We start from the raw sequence: 18,548 nt of genomic DNA on the forward strand, positions 1-18,548 counted from the left end.
TAACGTTCAATGTTTATGATCTATAGCTTATGCATCTCTTTTGATAAAATATATATATATATATTTTTTTTAACTCTCATAGTTCACCGACTTCGACAAAACTAATACAGGCTACAATCAAATTTTGTAATCGAGGCCTCGATAAAATTTCTGATCTAGGCGTTTTGAGCTTCTGTCTTTGTCTTTGGTGTATTTGGTCACAATCAGTTTGCAAACACCAGGACTTAGTTGTTTAGCTTCTAAACCGCAACTTCCGAGACAAGTTAATAATTTAAACTTTGGTCTTTGTCGTCACTTCTTTTCACTTCATCTATTTAGTCACGTTTTGCCTAGAGTTCCTTTTCACTAACTACTCTTCACCTCAGTAAATATGGAATGTGTTGCACTCATCGCTCAGCACTCTCATGTGTTGCTGTACGCCCCAGGTTATTTTTTGCCAGCGTATTCCTGCGTGGGCCTCAAATCGTAACATTTAATGTATGTCTGAAAAATTTCTGTTGTTTTACTCGGCCTGTGTAGCCCATACGCAGCTAAAAATATAGTTACTACCAACTAACGTTGGCTCATTAGTCCAGGCGCAAATCGTGGCCGAACCTCTGCAAATTAGGTCGGTGCTCAAGGCTAACCAACCGCTTCCTGCGAAATGATTAGTGTGTGTGTGTGCGCGCGCGTGTATCGTGTATTGTTCCCAGTGTTGTACATCTTGGAACAAAATTAAACAATTGTCCTTAAACTGTAATGTAAATTGATTTTTTTTCCGTACTAAAAAGTCCATGTGAATGTGTCTCGGTTCTGTTTCAATAGGAACTCATAGCAATGTCTTTAATGGGCCCGCCTACCCGGACATACATGGGGACGTCCATTAATTACGTGATGTGTTTTTCTTTTAATTTGGACCCCTCCCTCCCTCCCCCTGTCACGTGAAATAGTGACGTATTTGTACCATGTGATTTTCTTTTCCCTTTTATTTTCCCCTTAGTTTCCACTTCTGCGCCTGCGCAGTGGGAGTTGTATGTGATTATTTAAGGCCGTGTCGCCATTTTGGAGCCTCTTTTGTTTAGTTATTTTCGGGTTGTTAACTTCACTTTTCTTCTCTCCGTCGTTATGTTTAGTTGCTCCGACAGTAGTATGTCGTCTAGCTTCACGTGACTCCTGTATTGTAAATTTGTCAATCGTATGCTTAACTTGTAAATTTCTTTAAAGCATTCTTGCTTTTCGCTGTGTGGGGCGCCTTAACTTGTACATCCTTGCTGGAGTTTTTTTTTAGTCAGTCTATATTCACCGTTTCACGATTTCGCTTCTTATGTATTGTGGCTATTATTCATTGGGTCGATGTATAGGTGGAACCACGTGCCGATTTAATTTGCGTGAGAACAGTGAGGCGTGGTCACACTTTGTGGCTGTAAGTCAAGGCTTGTTATTTTCGCAGTTTTTCTCTGTGTCGCTTGAGACACTTTCCATGTAATGCACGCTTCTTTCATGCTTTGCCCGGCTTTTCTCACTGCTTGTGTGGGCCTTCATCTCGGGTTTGATTGTGGCCGTGATTCCTTTAACTTGTTACCTTTTTCCCGGGGACGGGACGTTTGCATTGCGCACGTAACCTTGATAGTTTAGGATTTTGCATTGTCATGTGTTCACCACTTACTTGGTGTTTTTGTTCACGGGCTCGAGTATAGTTTATTGTGTGTATTTGTATGTTTGTTTCACATGTTTCTCATTGGTTGCGTTATTTAATGGACATGTGTGTCTTGAGGTTCGATTGCGCACCGCCGAGCAATCTTTGTAACCGTGGCTGATCGGACTGTGTAAACACGCGGCTGGTTAGGGTACGCTCAGTGTGGCGTCTAGTTTTTTTCCCCAGTGGCAGTGTTGAAAAGTTTAAGGTTGACGCACCTTCAATAATCTCATGAATGTTGTGTCGTATTTATTTTCTACATTGATGCTCATTTTCTTTGCCTTATTAATATTCGACCTACTTATGTACGATATTATTGGTTAATTGATTATTTTATGAATGTACGGTGGAAACGTGTACCTACAATTGTGATTCAAATGCGAGCCTTGTTAGGCCTAGTGTTTACCCGATTACCATTTTTCTAAAAATAAAACCGTATTTGGAAATTTGTTAATAATTCCTCGCCACGAACGCTGTCCTGCACCCTATGTTCTGTACTTTGCTACACTGTTACTAAGGTCAAAACCAAACTCGTAAACCCTCTGCGTCCTCGTTCTAGCACGAGGCTGCGTTTTTGTGTCTTTGGTGTGCGCGCCGATGTAATTTCCTAGAACCGCGGTTCTAAGGAGCTGACAGACTAAATTTATTTTAATGTATGTTCATGTTTTTAGCTACCTAATCATTAAATACCTAAACGTTAATACTGATGGAATAAGACGAGAAAAATAATACCGTGTTTAAGGTGCACTATAACGAATTGATTTGAATTAAGTAAAAGTAAAAATAGATGACGACACTACCTTTTCTAATTATTCACTCACTCCATGGGCATTTATGTAATTCTTCTATAATCAATCTCTTCAGGCTCAGACTCTTAAATTTTCTTTTAAAAACTTTAAACTTTTTATTTACTCTCTAAATAATAAATTTCCAGTAGCCATGAAACGTTTTTACGGGCAAAATGGAATCCCCCCCTCCAAGTAAAATAATACATTTAATGTTTTTTTTAACAATGATAATGCATTCTTTCTAAATTTAAAAATTAAAGTGAGATTTTTAATGCCCCCCGCTCCGTTTAAATGAGATTTGATGATATTTTGCTGGGACAAACCACAAACACCCCCTTCTCCCCCCTCCCCCACAATTTGGAACTCATGTAATTAATGGATGCAGAGCTTCAGAAGAAGTCATGTGATTTAAAAACTGTTCACATATACGAATGGTGTTCTTTCGCGGAAAACACTTCGGAATATGATGTTGAGGTCGTAATTGTGAATGGTGGTACTTTTTTTGTGTTTTGTTTTAAATGGAAGCATTATTTTGAAGAGTGAAAATGGTTTTAAATGGGCGTTTTCGGACTAAAAATTTAGTTATGAAATTCCCGGCAGAGATTCTTGAAAGCACCACAGGGACTTACTATTCACCCTTATCTTCATCTCTTTGCCATATAATGTTACCGTTGCCTCACAGTTGCCCTATGCTCGACGTTCAGCCTCCGCGCTAGTTCACGGCCTTGTGCTTTAAGAGTTGATACCGCAACCAGAAACACCAGCGAGCGTCGCACTTAAATCATTCCGCACCACACGCATTTCGTGCCGAGAAACTGTAGCTTCTTACAGCAAAATATTTAAAGTTTATTTAATTGCAACTGCATTTTTTATTTGTGTACGTATGTGTTTGTAAAATATGTAGAATTGATTTTTTGCGTTACTGTCGATGAAACAGAATATTTACGATTATCCTCCCTCGTGTGACTTCTCTTGGCTACGAGCGTTCCTTTTAAGCGGGGCGGGGGTGGGGATAGGATCTGTAGCGACACCGCCGAAAGTGTCCGTTGAAGGCGAACCCACAGCAGGGTGACGGAGGGGGGGGGGGGGTAGTTGGGCGGGAGACGAGCCGAGATCGACTCCTCGGTCGTCGGGGTTGGCCCGAGTTGGGGTCGGCAGCATCGACCCGCCCGGGCCAGCCATCTTGCGGGAGGGCAATTAGCTGCGAATTAATTACTCGTTCCTCCGACGACACGGGACGTGTTGCTTCCCCGGCGTGGTTGTTGACCTTGGAGGAGGGCGGGCGCCAGGACGCGGCGACGGCGACGGCGGTGGCGACGGCGGCGACGGCGACGTGTTGGCTTGGTAATCGAGTGCTGCACCAGCGTCACTTGGCTGGCTTCGACTGCTCGGATAATTACTTCCGTGGCGCTCGTTAGGAGGGGTGAGGGGTGGGGAGAATTGCCCGGACGCTGTCCCGGCGACTTGAGTGAGCGAATGAATGAATGAATTAACTTAGCCCCCTGAATCCTCGTCGGCATCGAGGTAATTAGACACGATGAGGAGTGACGTGACGATGGAGCATTGGCAGACTGATTGGTTAGGCCCTTTATACAATGGCACGGAAACGGAGACGGGTCCCACGTAACATTTCACTATCATTTCTGCTGCTTACACAGTGCACGGAAGTGTAACAAATGGCGACCAATGAGATGGCATTTCAAGGTTACGAAATGTTAATTATATATATATGCTTGAAATTATAGTACGGGTAGAATTTACATAAATATTAAAAATTAACGTCAAAGTAATAATATTACAATATATAGTAGGGTACCTGAAACAATTTTATTTAACGTATTTAGAATAAACAAACATTGCTACCACCGCAGCCAAGTACTCGGCTTCTATTGGTCCCGCGGAGCAACGTTAACGTGAGAGCTCAGCCTTGCCGAGCTAATTGCTGTTGGTCCATCTCAGTCTGGGTGCTGTTGTAGAAACTGTTCCGTGAGATCCGTTTCCGTGATCCGTCTCCGTTTCAGTGAGTGTGTCTTTGTAGAACGGGTCTCAGCGCGATCGACGTCTCGGGAGCCGAATTCGATGGCCGAGACGAGTGTCTCAGTGACGTGTGGATATTGCCGACTGGACTAATGCACAACAGTGCAGTAGACATACTTGTTGTCAGCATCTATGGCGCCTAAAACCACGTGGGCCTGTTTTGTTCCACCATCCAGCATCAAAAAGTGGCGGATTGACGTAGTTACATTTTTCGCCGCCACAAGCTTAATCCTTTATTTATCTTTGTCTAAAAAAACATTTCAGTTTCAAAAGAGGATTACGAAGGAAGAGGGAGGCTGTATGTGCCCATTTGGCTTTAACTTGGTTCGTACTTGTATATTACGACTGCCATACACATGGCATAATTGCGTGATTTGATGACGAAATCGGCTAGGGCGTGACAAACGAATTACATTAAGATTATTATACATATATCGGGACTGAAAAGTCAAATCGGTCAGAAATGGAATGCATTGTTAAAATTATTAAGGAGCGCCCTTCGGATGTCGTGTTCGCCAACGCGTGGCGCTCAAGTTGCGAGGTTTGTTCGTGGTTCCTAGTGTCCACTGTATCTTGGAACTTCCATCGCCTTAAGCTTTTTTTGTGCGTAACCGTGTGTCGTAAAACAATACAATCACACTTCAATTGCTTTAAGTTTTTTTTTTCTCAGTGAATAGGGCTTTAAAATATTACAATTCTGGTCCTGACGCGTTGTCAGGTGAAACATGCTTCGGGTGGGCTACGTTTAGGTTGGATAACCGTTCACAGGTAAATCCCGGATTTTCCGGCTGTCTGGCTTGCTTTGTAAAGTGGATATTGAGATGGAGTGGCTACTTCGCAGTAACTTATTACTGGACCCCTAAATCGAGTTTATTGTTTGCCAATAGAACTTTTAACTACTCTTGTCATGGCGTATGTAGTTGGCACATTGTTTAGGTTACCCAACTCCTTTTACATGTACTGCTTTCAATGAAAATTAATGCTTTGTTTTAAAACAGTTTCTTTTAATGATTCTTTCACTTGGATATTTGGTTTAAAATACGTTCATTGGCATACGTAATTGCTTATTTACAGTTGTCACAGAAAAAAAAATTAAGAATGGATAACAAAGATAAATACACGGACATACAGAGAATAAGCCAATATTAACTGATGTACCGCGTACAAATTAAGTATTTCACCTTCATTTTACTAATTCTGGCCTCGGCTGGTATTCTCCCACAGAAGTGTATGGGGTTCGATTACGAGTGTGTGCCACTATTAGATTATTCACTGGTGTGGAAACGTAGCGGACGTTGCGGTTAGCCGTTGGTGCTACTCCCGTTTTCTCTCCGTTATGTCACGTTACTGTTAAATCTGCCCACCATGGCGTTAAGACCTGTAGCCGTAATTCGTTCATACGTTTTGTGTGTGTGTGGAAAAGCACGTATCTGATTGCTAATGCCCGTGTTTCTCTAGTTTTTCGTCACGCAGCGTTGACTCACCCGTGCCTCGTCGCACAGCACGCCCCGCAAGAGCCTGCTGTGCGGGTGTGTGGCAACCCGCAGCACAGCGGAGTAGAGCGTGTGGCAGACGTTGCAGGGGCAAGCTGCTTTATTAGTGATCTAGACCAGAAGTATTGAACAATGGCTAATTACATTATTGAGAACTCAAATTTTTTTTTTTTTTTTTAAAAAAAATATTTTGACTGTTTATCTGTTCGAGCATCAATCAAAAACTACTTGATGGGGCTACATATGATTCCAGCATTCCACCTCTAAGGGGATGAAAAAGGGGTAAATATGATTTAAATACGTTTAATCATATCTCTGAAATTAATCTAGCTAACGAAAATGTTTCCGGTACCAATAATTAATATACTAAAACTACCAACCACAATTTTTTTTAAATTCAATCCTTAAGTTGTTAAAAGGGGTAAGTATGTTTGTAAGATTATTATTATCTATGAACTTAATTAGGCGTGTTAAATTATATTGAGTATCAATAATAAACATATGAAAACTACCAACCAAAATTTTATATGAATTGCGAAATTTAACCATTAAGGGGTAAAATAGGGATAAAAATGTTTTTAAGATTAATAATTATATTTCCGAATATAAATAATGATTAAATGATTTTGGATACCAACAATAACATTACGAAAACTAACAACCACACATTTTATATTTTGAGAAATTCAATCCCAAAGAGGTGAAAATCTATTTACAAAAATTTTTCAAATTTGCGAATTAAAACCCTCAATGGGTGAAAGAGAGGTGAGTATGCCTTTAAGATTAATAATTATACCTTCGAATTTTAATAAGCGAAAAAAAATATTGAGTACTATTAATACGAAAACCATCATTAACAATTTTTATATTTTCCGAAAATCAAACCCTAGAGGTGTAAAAGAAAAGAGGTAAGAATTTTTTTAAAATTAATAATTTTATCTCCACAAATTTTATTAAGGCACAAAATTATTTTGGGTACCAACAGGAAACAACGAAAATTACAAGCTGCAATTTTCATATTTTACTAAATGCAACCCCTATGGAGTCAAAAAGATAAATATGGTTTCATTATTTATAAATATTTCTCCGAATAAAATTGAGCATAATGATTTTTTTGGCACCTCTTATATATATAAAAATACTAGAAACCACAATTTTACCATTTTGTGAATTTCACCACATAAGGAGTGAAAAAGAAGTAAATATGGATTGAAGATAATCTCCTTAGTTAACCAACCATAACAAAATATGCAATGGACCAATAATAAACACACAAAAATCTACCAACCAGAAGTTTGGTATTTGGTGAAATTCCAGCCCTTAGGGGTGAAAAATAGGTGAATATGGTTTTAATATAAATAAATTTAACTTCGATTTTAATCAAGCGTAATATTTTTTTTAGTACCAATAATAAACGTACAATATTTATCAAACACAGTTTTAACGTTTTTGCCAAATCCAACCACCAAGAGGTTAAAAAGGGTTTTATTGTTGTAGATGAATATATATCTCCGAATTAAATCATTATAATAAATTACTTCGGGTTCCAATAATAAACATACGAAATCTACCAACCAAAATTTTAATATTTTACGAAATGCAACCCCTAAGGTGTTAATGTTAAGTATGGTTTCAATATTAATTTTTAATTATCTGAAATTAATCAAGCATAGAAAATTATTTTGAGTACCAATAATAAACGCACGAAAATTATCAACCACAATTTTGCCAGTTCGCGAACTTCAAACCCTAAGGATGGTATAAGGGTTAGGTGTGTTTTTAAAACAAACTAACACTTTAGAATAAGATGTTTGGTTGTGTTTATTAAAATTCACATTAAAACTCAGATTTAATAGGCGGTGAAAACGGGGCTAGACTTCACTTATTAAAATAAATCGTATTTCCGATACTATTAAGAGGTAAAGTAATAGTAAAAATAATAAACAATTAAATTATTTTACAATTTATTTGTGAGATTCCACCCCTATGAGCGGTAAAGTGGTTAAGTTTGGTTTAAAGAAACAATATGAATATTTGCGAATCTACTAGATGTAAGGGTTACAAATTAAGAATGAACATTAAGCATGTAGGTTTACGAATTGTATGTTTTAAGTTTTTCAGATTTCGTTTTTTTTTTTTTTTTTTAGGGTGTAGGCAGGGGGGAGTTGGGCCCATAACTGCTGGGCGCGTGACTCGGATACAAGCAGTAGATTTGTTGTTTTGTTTGGTCTTTCCGACAGAGGTAAAGGACGGCCACTCACGACTGAAACTGCGCGGGGAAGTTCGGGAAGAATTCGGCCGTGTCGTGCCGTGAGACAACTTGCCTGGCCCTTTCCGGGAACTGGAACCATTGTGGGCCGAGATTCTCACCCTTGTCCTTCTGACCGTTGCGTCGCTCGGCCTGGTTACGTGACCGTTGTAGAGCCGGTAGTATGGGCGTGGCCTTAAAGGTGATTGGTACGTGCTAGTGGGTATTAATTAGGTTACCTAGCTGGATGGCCTGTCGAACGATAGAACATTTAAACGAGCTTTTGATTTGTTAAATGTCAAAAGTACGGATGAAAATATTTTTTCAGGCTCCACGATAAAAAAAAAGTTTCTCATGCGATGAGATAAGTTCCAAGCCAAACCGATGAATATGTGGTAACTGTACATACTCTCAGGCTGCGTTTTAATTTACAGGAAGTACCTAAATTACTTAATGTAGGCTGTATCCGTCTATCTGGAGCAAAGCAATCAAACATTGGTAAATGCTGATGCTAATTCCAAGTGTACTTCTGTCCTTGTCTCTCACGTTTTACGGCTATTTAGAAAAATGTAATTTTAATTTTTATTATGTTTTAGTTTTAATGTCGACATTGTTTACAAGCTAAAAAAATTAGCACGACAAACATTTTTTTTTTTTCATTATTCATAATCTACTGAAGCTGCTTTACCACCAGCGGAAAAGCAGCAGCAAAAAACAAATTAACTTGGGTCAGTAATGAAAGCGACATCGACCACACTGGAGGGTAACACATTTCCATTCCGGACGCTAAACTAATAAAATAAACCCGAACACATTTTTTCGAACAAATAACTCGTCCGAAAACGTTTTTTTATTATTACATAATTGTTTGCGTTGCTGATGTTTCCAAGTACTTCGTTTGCATCAGTTTTAACAAAAAAAAAATTAGCACATTTAATCCACTTCGTCATTTGCACGTTACTCGTCCCGTGATGAGAACACGCGGGGGAGTCGTAATTAATATTCACGTTTTAATAATTTTAATAACTTTTATCTTTTTTTCGATCAATTTATTTAGCTTGCGGTTTCAGATCAAAACTATAGAATGCATGTAACATATTATTGGACAAAAATACATTTAGGTAAAATCTGAAATGCTCATACCCTTGCCATTTTCCACTTTGGCAGCTGTAACTTTTATCGTTTAGTGTAGTGTGACAGGCTCACTATAATTTATATTAAAGAATAACTTACAACAGTTTTGTGAAAGAAACTGCCTTTACCCTTGATTTTATTTGACGAGGCAGGTAATTTCTCCGACTGTACAGCACGACTTCCACGAGGAAGTACCACTTTTCTTTGCTAGATAATGTTATATCTCACTAGTTGGAACGCACGAGTAACAAACACAATTACTCTTGTGATTTTCTTTTGCCGGCCGTGTCGAAAGCATCACATTCTCGCTGCATTATCCTTCTTTTACAAACGTACCTTCCGTGTGGTAAATTCGTAAAATAAAATATACCATATGAACATAAACTCCCAATTTCGCCACTATTTTCGTGTTTGTTAATTTGTTGAAAGGAATTACATTTCTTGATGGCATTAAGGAAATTGTGGAATGGATGGCGGGACGAATGTTGTGTTCATCTCCAAGGAATATGATGTGGTTGACGGGCGAATTTGCGTATTGCGATTTGCACTAAAGTCCAGATTTCACAGTTTTTTCTACCCCCTGTTAGTAGATGGTGCCTAGTCAGAGCTACTCTACTTTCGTTTCCCGGTGCGAAGTATGTTTTAAATATTAAATAGAAAGTTGCATATATATATATATTAAATTAAAAAAAGAAACAAATTTCAAAACAGAAATAAAAACTTTCCTTCTGAGTTATATATTTTTATTTATATCTATATTTTTAATGTTTTTATAAAACAAATTAAAAAATATATTTGTTAGTGATGCTATATTTGTTTTCAAAACAGTGGTTACACCTGTGTATGTAGTGTTCTGCTTAAAAAAGTATTGATTCATTTATTGAAAATTAAGATAATTTTATAAAAATTGCAATTAATTATTTTAAATATTAAAAAAGTACCTATAATTTTACTTCAAAATTTTAATATTGAAACAAGATTAGAGTTTGTCTGACAGGGTACTATTCAACTGCTGTTTACTGTGCATGATTTATGTCGTGCAATCATTAGATCAAAAGTGTATTCTTGTCTTAGCTACGCATAGTTACTTTAAGAAGCATTTTTAGTGATTCTAAACTTGGCGACCTGATGTGAAGGTGTGTTGATGCCGGTGATTGCCGTCATGCCGGGTGCTGACGACGCTGTGTTGTCTTGTGTTCGCAGTGTGTACTGTACCTGTGGGCGCTGAAACTGTGCCACCCAACCACGCTATTCCTATTACGAGGTAACCACGAGTGTAGGCATCTTACGGAATACTTCACATTTAAACAAGAATGTAAGTACGGCGAAGTCATTCTTAGTGAATTATTTGTGCAGTGTATTTTGTCAGGAATTTCGTGGTCATTGCATTGTTAGTTATCTTGGATCTCGGGGTTTAGAACTGGCGTCTAGAGTGCTCTGCTTTCATCCCTCGCAGTACTGTGTCAGCTAATCACGTGCGGCCTCTTCTTAGTGGCTGTGATTGTCTTATTCACGTACCAGTGGTAGATCTCTAATGGATAGCCATAAAAACTCCCTACCACCTCCTGGTAGAATGCCTTTCACCACTTCGACGCAGTTAAACCCCGAAAGCCACAGTATATTTTATGCAGATTGTTTGAATGTTAGTACTAGATGTAATAATAGCAAGTGTAAACTTGAAGGTGATGAGTTAAACCTCTAAGTGCAGACTTCTGGAGCTTTATTTACAAAATAGAAATTCACATTTTCGTGATCATTATAATTCTAATAATATTTGTAACTATCGTATCTTAGTAGGACAAATAATTGAGGCCATGGTACGAAGTCTTACAATGGGACAGTGGCCAAATTCATTATAAGGGAAACAGGGAATATCCCAAGAAAATCACGCTGTCTAGTTGTAAGAAGTTTTTTTTGTTTGGTTTAGAAAACAAGTGAATACGCTGAAATCCCAGATAACTTTGTATAAATGACGAGATTGGCGCCGAGATATGTTGAAACCTGTACTACCATAGTAAGATCTAACGAATTTTACTTACTTTTGTTATCTTTCTGTGCGAGGTTACGCAGAAATAACAATGGACTCACATTTAGGAGACCCGGCCATCCGGATTATAATTTTCTTCCTTAGTTTCTCGAAATACTATAACGGTTTCTTAAAAAAAGTCCGTGGTATAGCCTTTGTTGTGTTGCTGCATGTCATCGCCAGCGGTTTCGTTGTTGAAGAGGTGCTAAGACATGCAATTAAATAAACATAATTTTTCCTATAAGTTGTTTCCTGTTGGCCAAAAGTTCCTTCCAGCCTGTCTCCAACTCACGAACATTTTTTTTTTGTGAGTTCTATAATAATCAACCTGCAAACACTCAACAGTTCTGAAAACGCCGTTTTTAAGGCGCCGCTGTTAGTACGGATGATCAAGTCCGACACTTGCTCGTGGCTGCCATTCATTAAGAAACTGTCGAAGATGCGATGCATTGTCCCACGATGACGTCACACGAGAGCCATTGTTCCACCTACTGGCTGTCGCAGCCTGGTCGTCAGTGGCAAGACCTTTCGATAGGGAACAAAATATCCCGAAATGCTATAAGCTATAGAATTACTATTGTTATGTAAAATAAATATTGTATTTATTTCTGATTTTTAAAAACACAGTTCTAAGCTGTAACAAAAGGTAGATATGAGTTATAGGAACCGTTTGATCAGTTTTCAAGCCTTAATTTTTTTAATATTATTATTTCGAATTTTTGTCTTCTTTAAATGCCCGAGGTTAATAGTAAATGACTTCAATAAATTATTAGTATTTAAAACATTTTTGAAAATTACAACTCTCAATAGCCACTATTTTATATGCTCATATAAACAAATAATAATATTCTCTGCCTTAACCTATATTACGTCTTTCGGTTCCTTCATTTTTTCCCCTTAAACCATTTTTTTCTCTTCAAAATAACTTTGAACAGGTTCTCATGCGTGACTAAGGGTCATTTGTTGGATCAAGTCAAAGTTGGTAACACCGCACCGGCTACCCTGAAACAGCCACCTTGCACCGGGCTCAGTGGCGACGGAAAGGAGAGGTTGAAGAGCGGCAGTTAGGTGAACAAAGAGCTGCTTTAGGTACATAAAGCGCGTGAGTTTTGTTGAATGGTTTCTAAACGTTGACTTTTATTTGGATTCCTTCACCCGCGTAACCGTCTTTGCTGAAAGGGGCGCACGTTTTTCCGGAGAACAATGACAAGGCAAGCGTGAGAGACGAACAATACTGCGTGTTTGCACAGTAATGGCGAAGGGAGGTTGTTTTGGTTTTTCACATATTCCTTGACGATGGATTAAGAATGTTACCCTTTCATTTGCGTTGGTTGGTTGAAAGCAGAGTAGATAAATGCTTTGGCATGGGTCAATATGTACGTGTGTGCCGTATCCGCCTAGCCTCCCTTTCCCAGGCCTTTAATTTTTCTCCATGTGGCCCAGTGGAAATGATGCCTTGTTGAGAAAGTAGCTGCGTGGAAAACTTTGCTGTCTATAGACAAGGACATTAGAGAATAGATATGAGGACATATGTCACGAAATGTACAGTAAACACACAATACCTATAAGTTTAGTGTGGCTTACCTACCGCTATCCATTACAGCAGGTACTCGAAGTGACTGCATCGTGCGATAATGCAAGCGTTGCATGTTCGAATCATGGACTAGCGAACTCTCTTAAAGGTTCCTGATTATGTACGCTTACTTTTTCGTCACATCATGTATATTAAATAAATTCAAATCTTATTCTCTAAGATTTGTTTTCTTATAGTAATTTTCATTTTATAGATTTTGAGAGATCGATATTTACAGGGAGTTGTAGGTTGAAATAAGTTCGCGTTGAGTTTACACGCTACAGTAACTGGGTAGGATGTAGGTACTAAGTTAGGTAAAAATAAAGGTTGAGACAAGCTATTTGAAATAAATTCTGCCCGAAGTTTAAGTTATATAGAATTATGTGTAGTAAAAATTATTTGGCAGATTCGTGAAAATTATTAATTTTTATTGTTATAACATGTAAGTTTACATTTGTCGCATCAGCAATTACTGCGACTTAAACAGGGTTTATTAAGTGGCCGGCCACACTGTATCACTGTACTCACTTCATTTGTTGTTCCTGTAGTCGATGCAGCGTTAAGAAAGCATACACTCATTGCGCGGATGTTGTAAATTCTCCGCATGTTTACAATTGCCAAGCGCAAAATGCGCCATAGTTTGTTTGCGTTGAGAACATCATGCGTGACTTTTAAAGGATAAAGTGAAACAAAGTAGATACTCTTTACGTAACACAGTTATCGCGCAAGTCTTCTAATCGAAATTTTCCTGTTTTTTTTTTTTTTTTGGTTTGTTTTAATACCTTATTGTAATTATGGATACAAAACAGTGCGAGAAAGCAATAGGGACAAAAACTTTGCACAAACTCTCGCCCAATGTAATAGCCCTCGTACTGGCTTAAACGTAACCCGACCATTCGAGTACACTAGCGAGGGTAACTCAACCTTCTTATCTACCGCCGGAGTGCTAGAAAGACGTTTAAATGCCACACTATTATTTCTAATTTTGTGTCAACTGCGTGTATTTATTTAAAAAGTGTCTTGAATAATTACAAGCGACGGTGTTTGTGATGTGCTTCGAATCTCGTTGCGGTCGTACGAGAGGGCGTACAGTTAAAAATATCTTTATTAGCAATAAATGTTGATATTTATTTCCTTGCAAACGTTGGCTGCCACGTGCATTTTGGGCGTACGTACACTTGGCCCTTCTCGTGTGAAGACTTGCCAAGTTCAGACCTCTCCGAGCTTGATAGTGTGGTCGTAAGTCCCCTGCGGTTGACGTCTTCTGTCAAGCCTCTCGGAAAGAGGCGTTAAGGTGGGTAGTTTTAACTTTCTGGGTAATATTAACGCCGGATACAGGGAAGATCAATCCAGAGAAGCGAATAGTGTTCATTTTAGAGCTTTACCCAGCACGATTATGAATAAAAAGCCCTAAGTCTTTCAAGATCTCCAGGTTTATATTAGACTCCTGCACACTTGGTTGAAGAGATTTTGTTCATTGATTGTGAGTTAACCAGGGACGTCTTTCGATATAGCAACAGTCGCGACTCTTTCGCTGCATTAGCGCAACGTCTAACTGCTCACGTGAGACACTATAATTATAATTTTATATTTATATAGTTTTCTCGTAAAAGCTGACCAACAGCTTTAAGCGTGGCCATCACTTTGTGAAGAGTAAGGAATTGTGAGAGTACACTTTTTGGAACGCTGTTTTACAGTCACCTGAAGATAGGACGGAAAACCACTTTGGAAATACCATCATATGATCACGTATTAAAGTATTGTGATCATTCTCTATCAGATAGCATTTATTTGCCTCGGAAAAAAACTTTAAGCATATTTCACAACTTAAACCATGTACGCAGTTTTTGAACTCGGTATTTTTTTTAAATATAAATTCAGCTAAGTCAAAATCTGCCCGTAAATTTAAGCTGTAATCTTCAAAAATTCCGTCTAAAATACTTCCCAAGGCTAGTATACGCATGTATAGTTGTAACTAAAGACCTGGGTTATATAGAGAAATTATTTACGTTGGAACACTAAGCATTGGGATTAATTTTATTTCAACACATTATATTCAACCACCTCAAAACTTGTCGCTGTCATAAATTGATTAAACGGGAATAATTAAGGCAACGTCAACCTTTTTTTTTAAGACAAGAATAGGTTTTTCAACAGTGTTTTGGTTAGTGAAGACATATTTTTATGCGGAATCCTCAAAGTAATATTAGGAACTCTGGAATTCTCCGATAGGTACTAACATTTTATATGATTTTCCCGAATTGCGGCGCATACATATAGTGGCAGTAGCGCGCTAACTTGAAGTTCCCGCGCATTGGGCTGAGATGCCGTGCGATCGCAGCGCCGTGGTGTTTAGATAATCCTCGGGAAGCAGCGATCAAGCACGAATGTTTATAGCAACACGCACTAGCAACCAGCTGCTTGGTGTGCTTCGCCCTCGTGGTCTGAATCTCCCAGTTTCAGGCAAATGTTAAGTCAAGACGCGAGAAGATCTTCCTGTTCGGTACATTTCTGTAAATGCACACTGCTTCTCCTGCAACCCCTCTCACATTCCTTACACCACGTCCATATCGATCAGCACTGCGAATTGTAAAATGTATCTTGCTGTTTTCCTTAAATTCTGTGATCGCATCACCATACTTACTAACAGCACTGCGCTAATTGCTAGAGCAACAATGTAAACGTACCACAACCAACCATCTAGTGCGCGGTCCACTGACTCCTGGTTGCTAGTGCGTAAGGCTAACTTCAAAGATAATGTGGTCCTCTCACCCACTAAGTGACGTCTAATGCGCGGGAAATAGGTTTGTGCGCTAGTGTTTGCGCCTGTAACTTTGCAGGGCTGCGTTTGCGGACGAATGTTACGTAACAAAAATTGCTTTTTTTTTTGGCATTCCATACCACCCATTAAAATCATGCCCACAGTTCGCGAGTAAACTGTTACGATTTATAATTGTGGGGGGGGGGGTGAAGAGGACTGGGTTCGTAAGGGATAGCCCAATTAAGTTATTACAGTTTTATTGATTACTAATATTTACATTAATAATAAATGGTTGTACTTAAAAATGTTCGATCACAAATCACCGGCACTTAAAAATGGTTATTTTCAAGTCACTCAGTGTCGGTCAAACTCCGCAGTTCGCACTCCTCACTGGAGCTAGGCTCAACAGTGGTTCGCCCGTTACCTCGCGCCTGTCCACATACACAGTCTCGCGCCACTCAGTCGCCGCACTCTCGCGATCCAGTAGAACTCCGTGTCGCACCACTCTCAATTTGGGGGGGGGGGGGGGGGGGGGGGGTCATTTTCTCGCCCTCTTCGCCGATGTCCCACTTCCCTTCGCTCGGAACTCCCGCGAAGGCCGGCGTCACTGCGTAAGTACCCGAGGGCCGTCTTTAAAGAACCGAAGAGCGATGCTGTGACGTGTCGCGTCATCCCGGGCCGACCCGACGCCCGAACAGTCCAGAAGGGTGGCGTTTATTCGTTTACTCGCGCCACTCCACGCGGCGGCCCGCGGAATTCCCAAGGCCGCTCAGCGATAGCTAACAGCGCCGAGGAAGTATGATGCGCGGGTTGCTGAGGGAGGAGGGAAGTAGCCACAACCCTTGTAATCCGGCCAGGCACGCGTGGCATGTCTTACGTCAGTGGACGGCACGTGACACAGCGCGTGACTTCAGTGGCCGTGCAGGGCCGTCAGCCAGATCCGAACCTGGCATCGCGGTCTGGTCTCTCGCGTTCGTAACAATACTGTTGACATAAATTCGATGCAGTTTGAGTGTTGACGCTAAACACACTATGCTGAAACTATCGAACAAGACATGGGGTTTCGGGGCTGCAAGTGAACGCTGCATAAGTTAGATACAGTTTATGAGTGTTGACGCTAAAAAACACTACTGAACAAGAAATTGGGTTCTCGGGGCAGCAAATGCACGCGATCAACCAAATGATTGATATGTTTTCTCCCTAGTATTTTGTGTAGAAAATTACACATTACCGACAACGTGTGTCGTAGTGCCTTGACAAGCAACATATTTTCATCAGCAGCTTTTGAAAACCACCCATTCATATTTAATTCTTGTGAGGGAAGAGAGAGCGCGGTAGTTGCGAGATAACCACTTTTCGGGCCTGGAATATGACTGGCTTATACGGCAAACCACGTTCCCTGGAGAACGCAGTCAGCACGTGGTTCAGGTCGTGAAATGTTGACACGCTTCGCCCGTCCCGTCAGTCCGAGTTGCGACGCGGAAAGTGGTTGATGGTTTTGTGAATAGTTCATAATACAGCGCACATCGGCTCGTTAAAAATTTAAAAAAAAAAAAAAAAATAATAATAATTTAAAACATTTTCTGATAACAGGAATTCCACCTCATGGAAAGTCGGGAAAAGTCAGAATTGAATTTGTTCAGGATATATCAGGGAATTTACTTTACATCCTTGAAAAGTAGTGTAAATTCTCCAGTGAAAATGATTTTGGTTCAAGTGTCATTCTCCATTCTTCCATCACCCAGACTTAAAAGCATTTTTTTTTCGGATGGTGTTTTAGTGATTAGTTATAGGCATTGAAACTGGCGTAGGCAAGTTTTGTTGGAATAAAAAAAGTGGAGAGAGTGAACTAGGCCAGCTTTGGGGATGGTAGAGGCTGGGTTTTATGTTTTTGTTTTAGAAAAATTCCAATTTGGTTAATTAGTTATTAAAAATAAGAAGGGAAATCGTAAATTTTGGGCAGCGAAAGTCGGAGAAATTTTATGAGCTTTATTTTGGGGACAATCTGGATAATAAATATATTTTCTGCGCAGTTCTTGTTCGTGTTCCGCAAAATTACACTTCATTTGAAGTATCGTGGGGTTACTGGAAAACGATTGCTATCAATGTCTGAAACATCTGTAAGAAATATATATGTAAGAAATAATGTTGTACACACTTGACTTCTTCTGGATACATTAATCGTTCTCTTCGCCGGTTCGGAAACTGGTACTAATAACAACTTTTTTCCAATAGCCTCACTTACATCACAAGAAACCAGTTTTTCGAATCCAGAATTTTTTTATTTTCATTTTTCATAATGATGTGTCTATAAAAATACCACTCTCCTCGTCACTTCGCGAAACTTTGTTGGTAACTCAGTCTTCGTAGTCTTTATTCTGTGGCAGAGGACTCAAGCGACCGTTACGGCAGTCACCACAAAGACACAAACTTTGCCTATCTCGCTGAAACACTTAGCCAGATAATGTGGCTCAGGGCGGGCAGCGACCCATCCAGCGAGTTTGCCCGCGGCCGCTAGACTCATCCGTCACACTGTAATGAAGACGCAGTGTTTGGTTTGGCGCCTGAGTAAACCCATCACACATTTCCTCCCCCCCCCCCCCCCCCCTTTTACTTCCTTGCTTATCACGCACTCGCACTTGTTGGTATCGCGGAAATTATCCAGTCGGCAGGGTTTTTTTTCTCGTTGCTGCTGAGAAATGAAATACGTACGTTGCGATTCTGAATTCGAGCGACAAACTTAGACTGCAAGTTCATCACGACAAAATAAGTTGAAAACATCTACACGACTTAGGGTCGAAAGCTATTCCCAA

The 18,548-nt window shown here is 39.6% G+C and overlaps 1 protein-coding gene across 5 annotated transcripts in view; it reads left to right on the top strand.

The window, feature by feature from the left end:
• LOC134528005 (serine/threonine-protein phosphatase 2B catalytic subunit 3-like) overlaps positions 1 to 18,548 on the top strand; it is a 557,255-nt gene that overhangs the window by 388,348 nt on the left and 150,359 nt on the right. For all 5 annotated transcript variants that reach the window (XM_063361159.1, XM_063361160.1, XM_063361161.1 and 2 more), the window contains exon 4: positions 10,579 to 10,690. In XM_063361159.1, coding sequence (XP_063217229.1) covers positions 10,579 to 10,690 — 112 coding nt within the window. The remainder of the gene's footprint in view (positions 1 to 10,578; positions 10,691 to 18,548) is intronic.

Source organism: Bacillus rossius, chromosome 1, assembly GCF_032445375.1.
Source record: "Bacillus rossius redtenbacheri isolate Brsri chromosome 1, Brsri_v3, whole genome shotgun sequence".
Lineage (NCBI taxonomy): Eukaryota > Metazoa > Arthropoda > Insecta > Phasmatodea > Bacillidae > Bacillus > Bacillus rossius.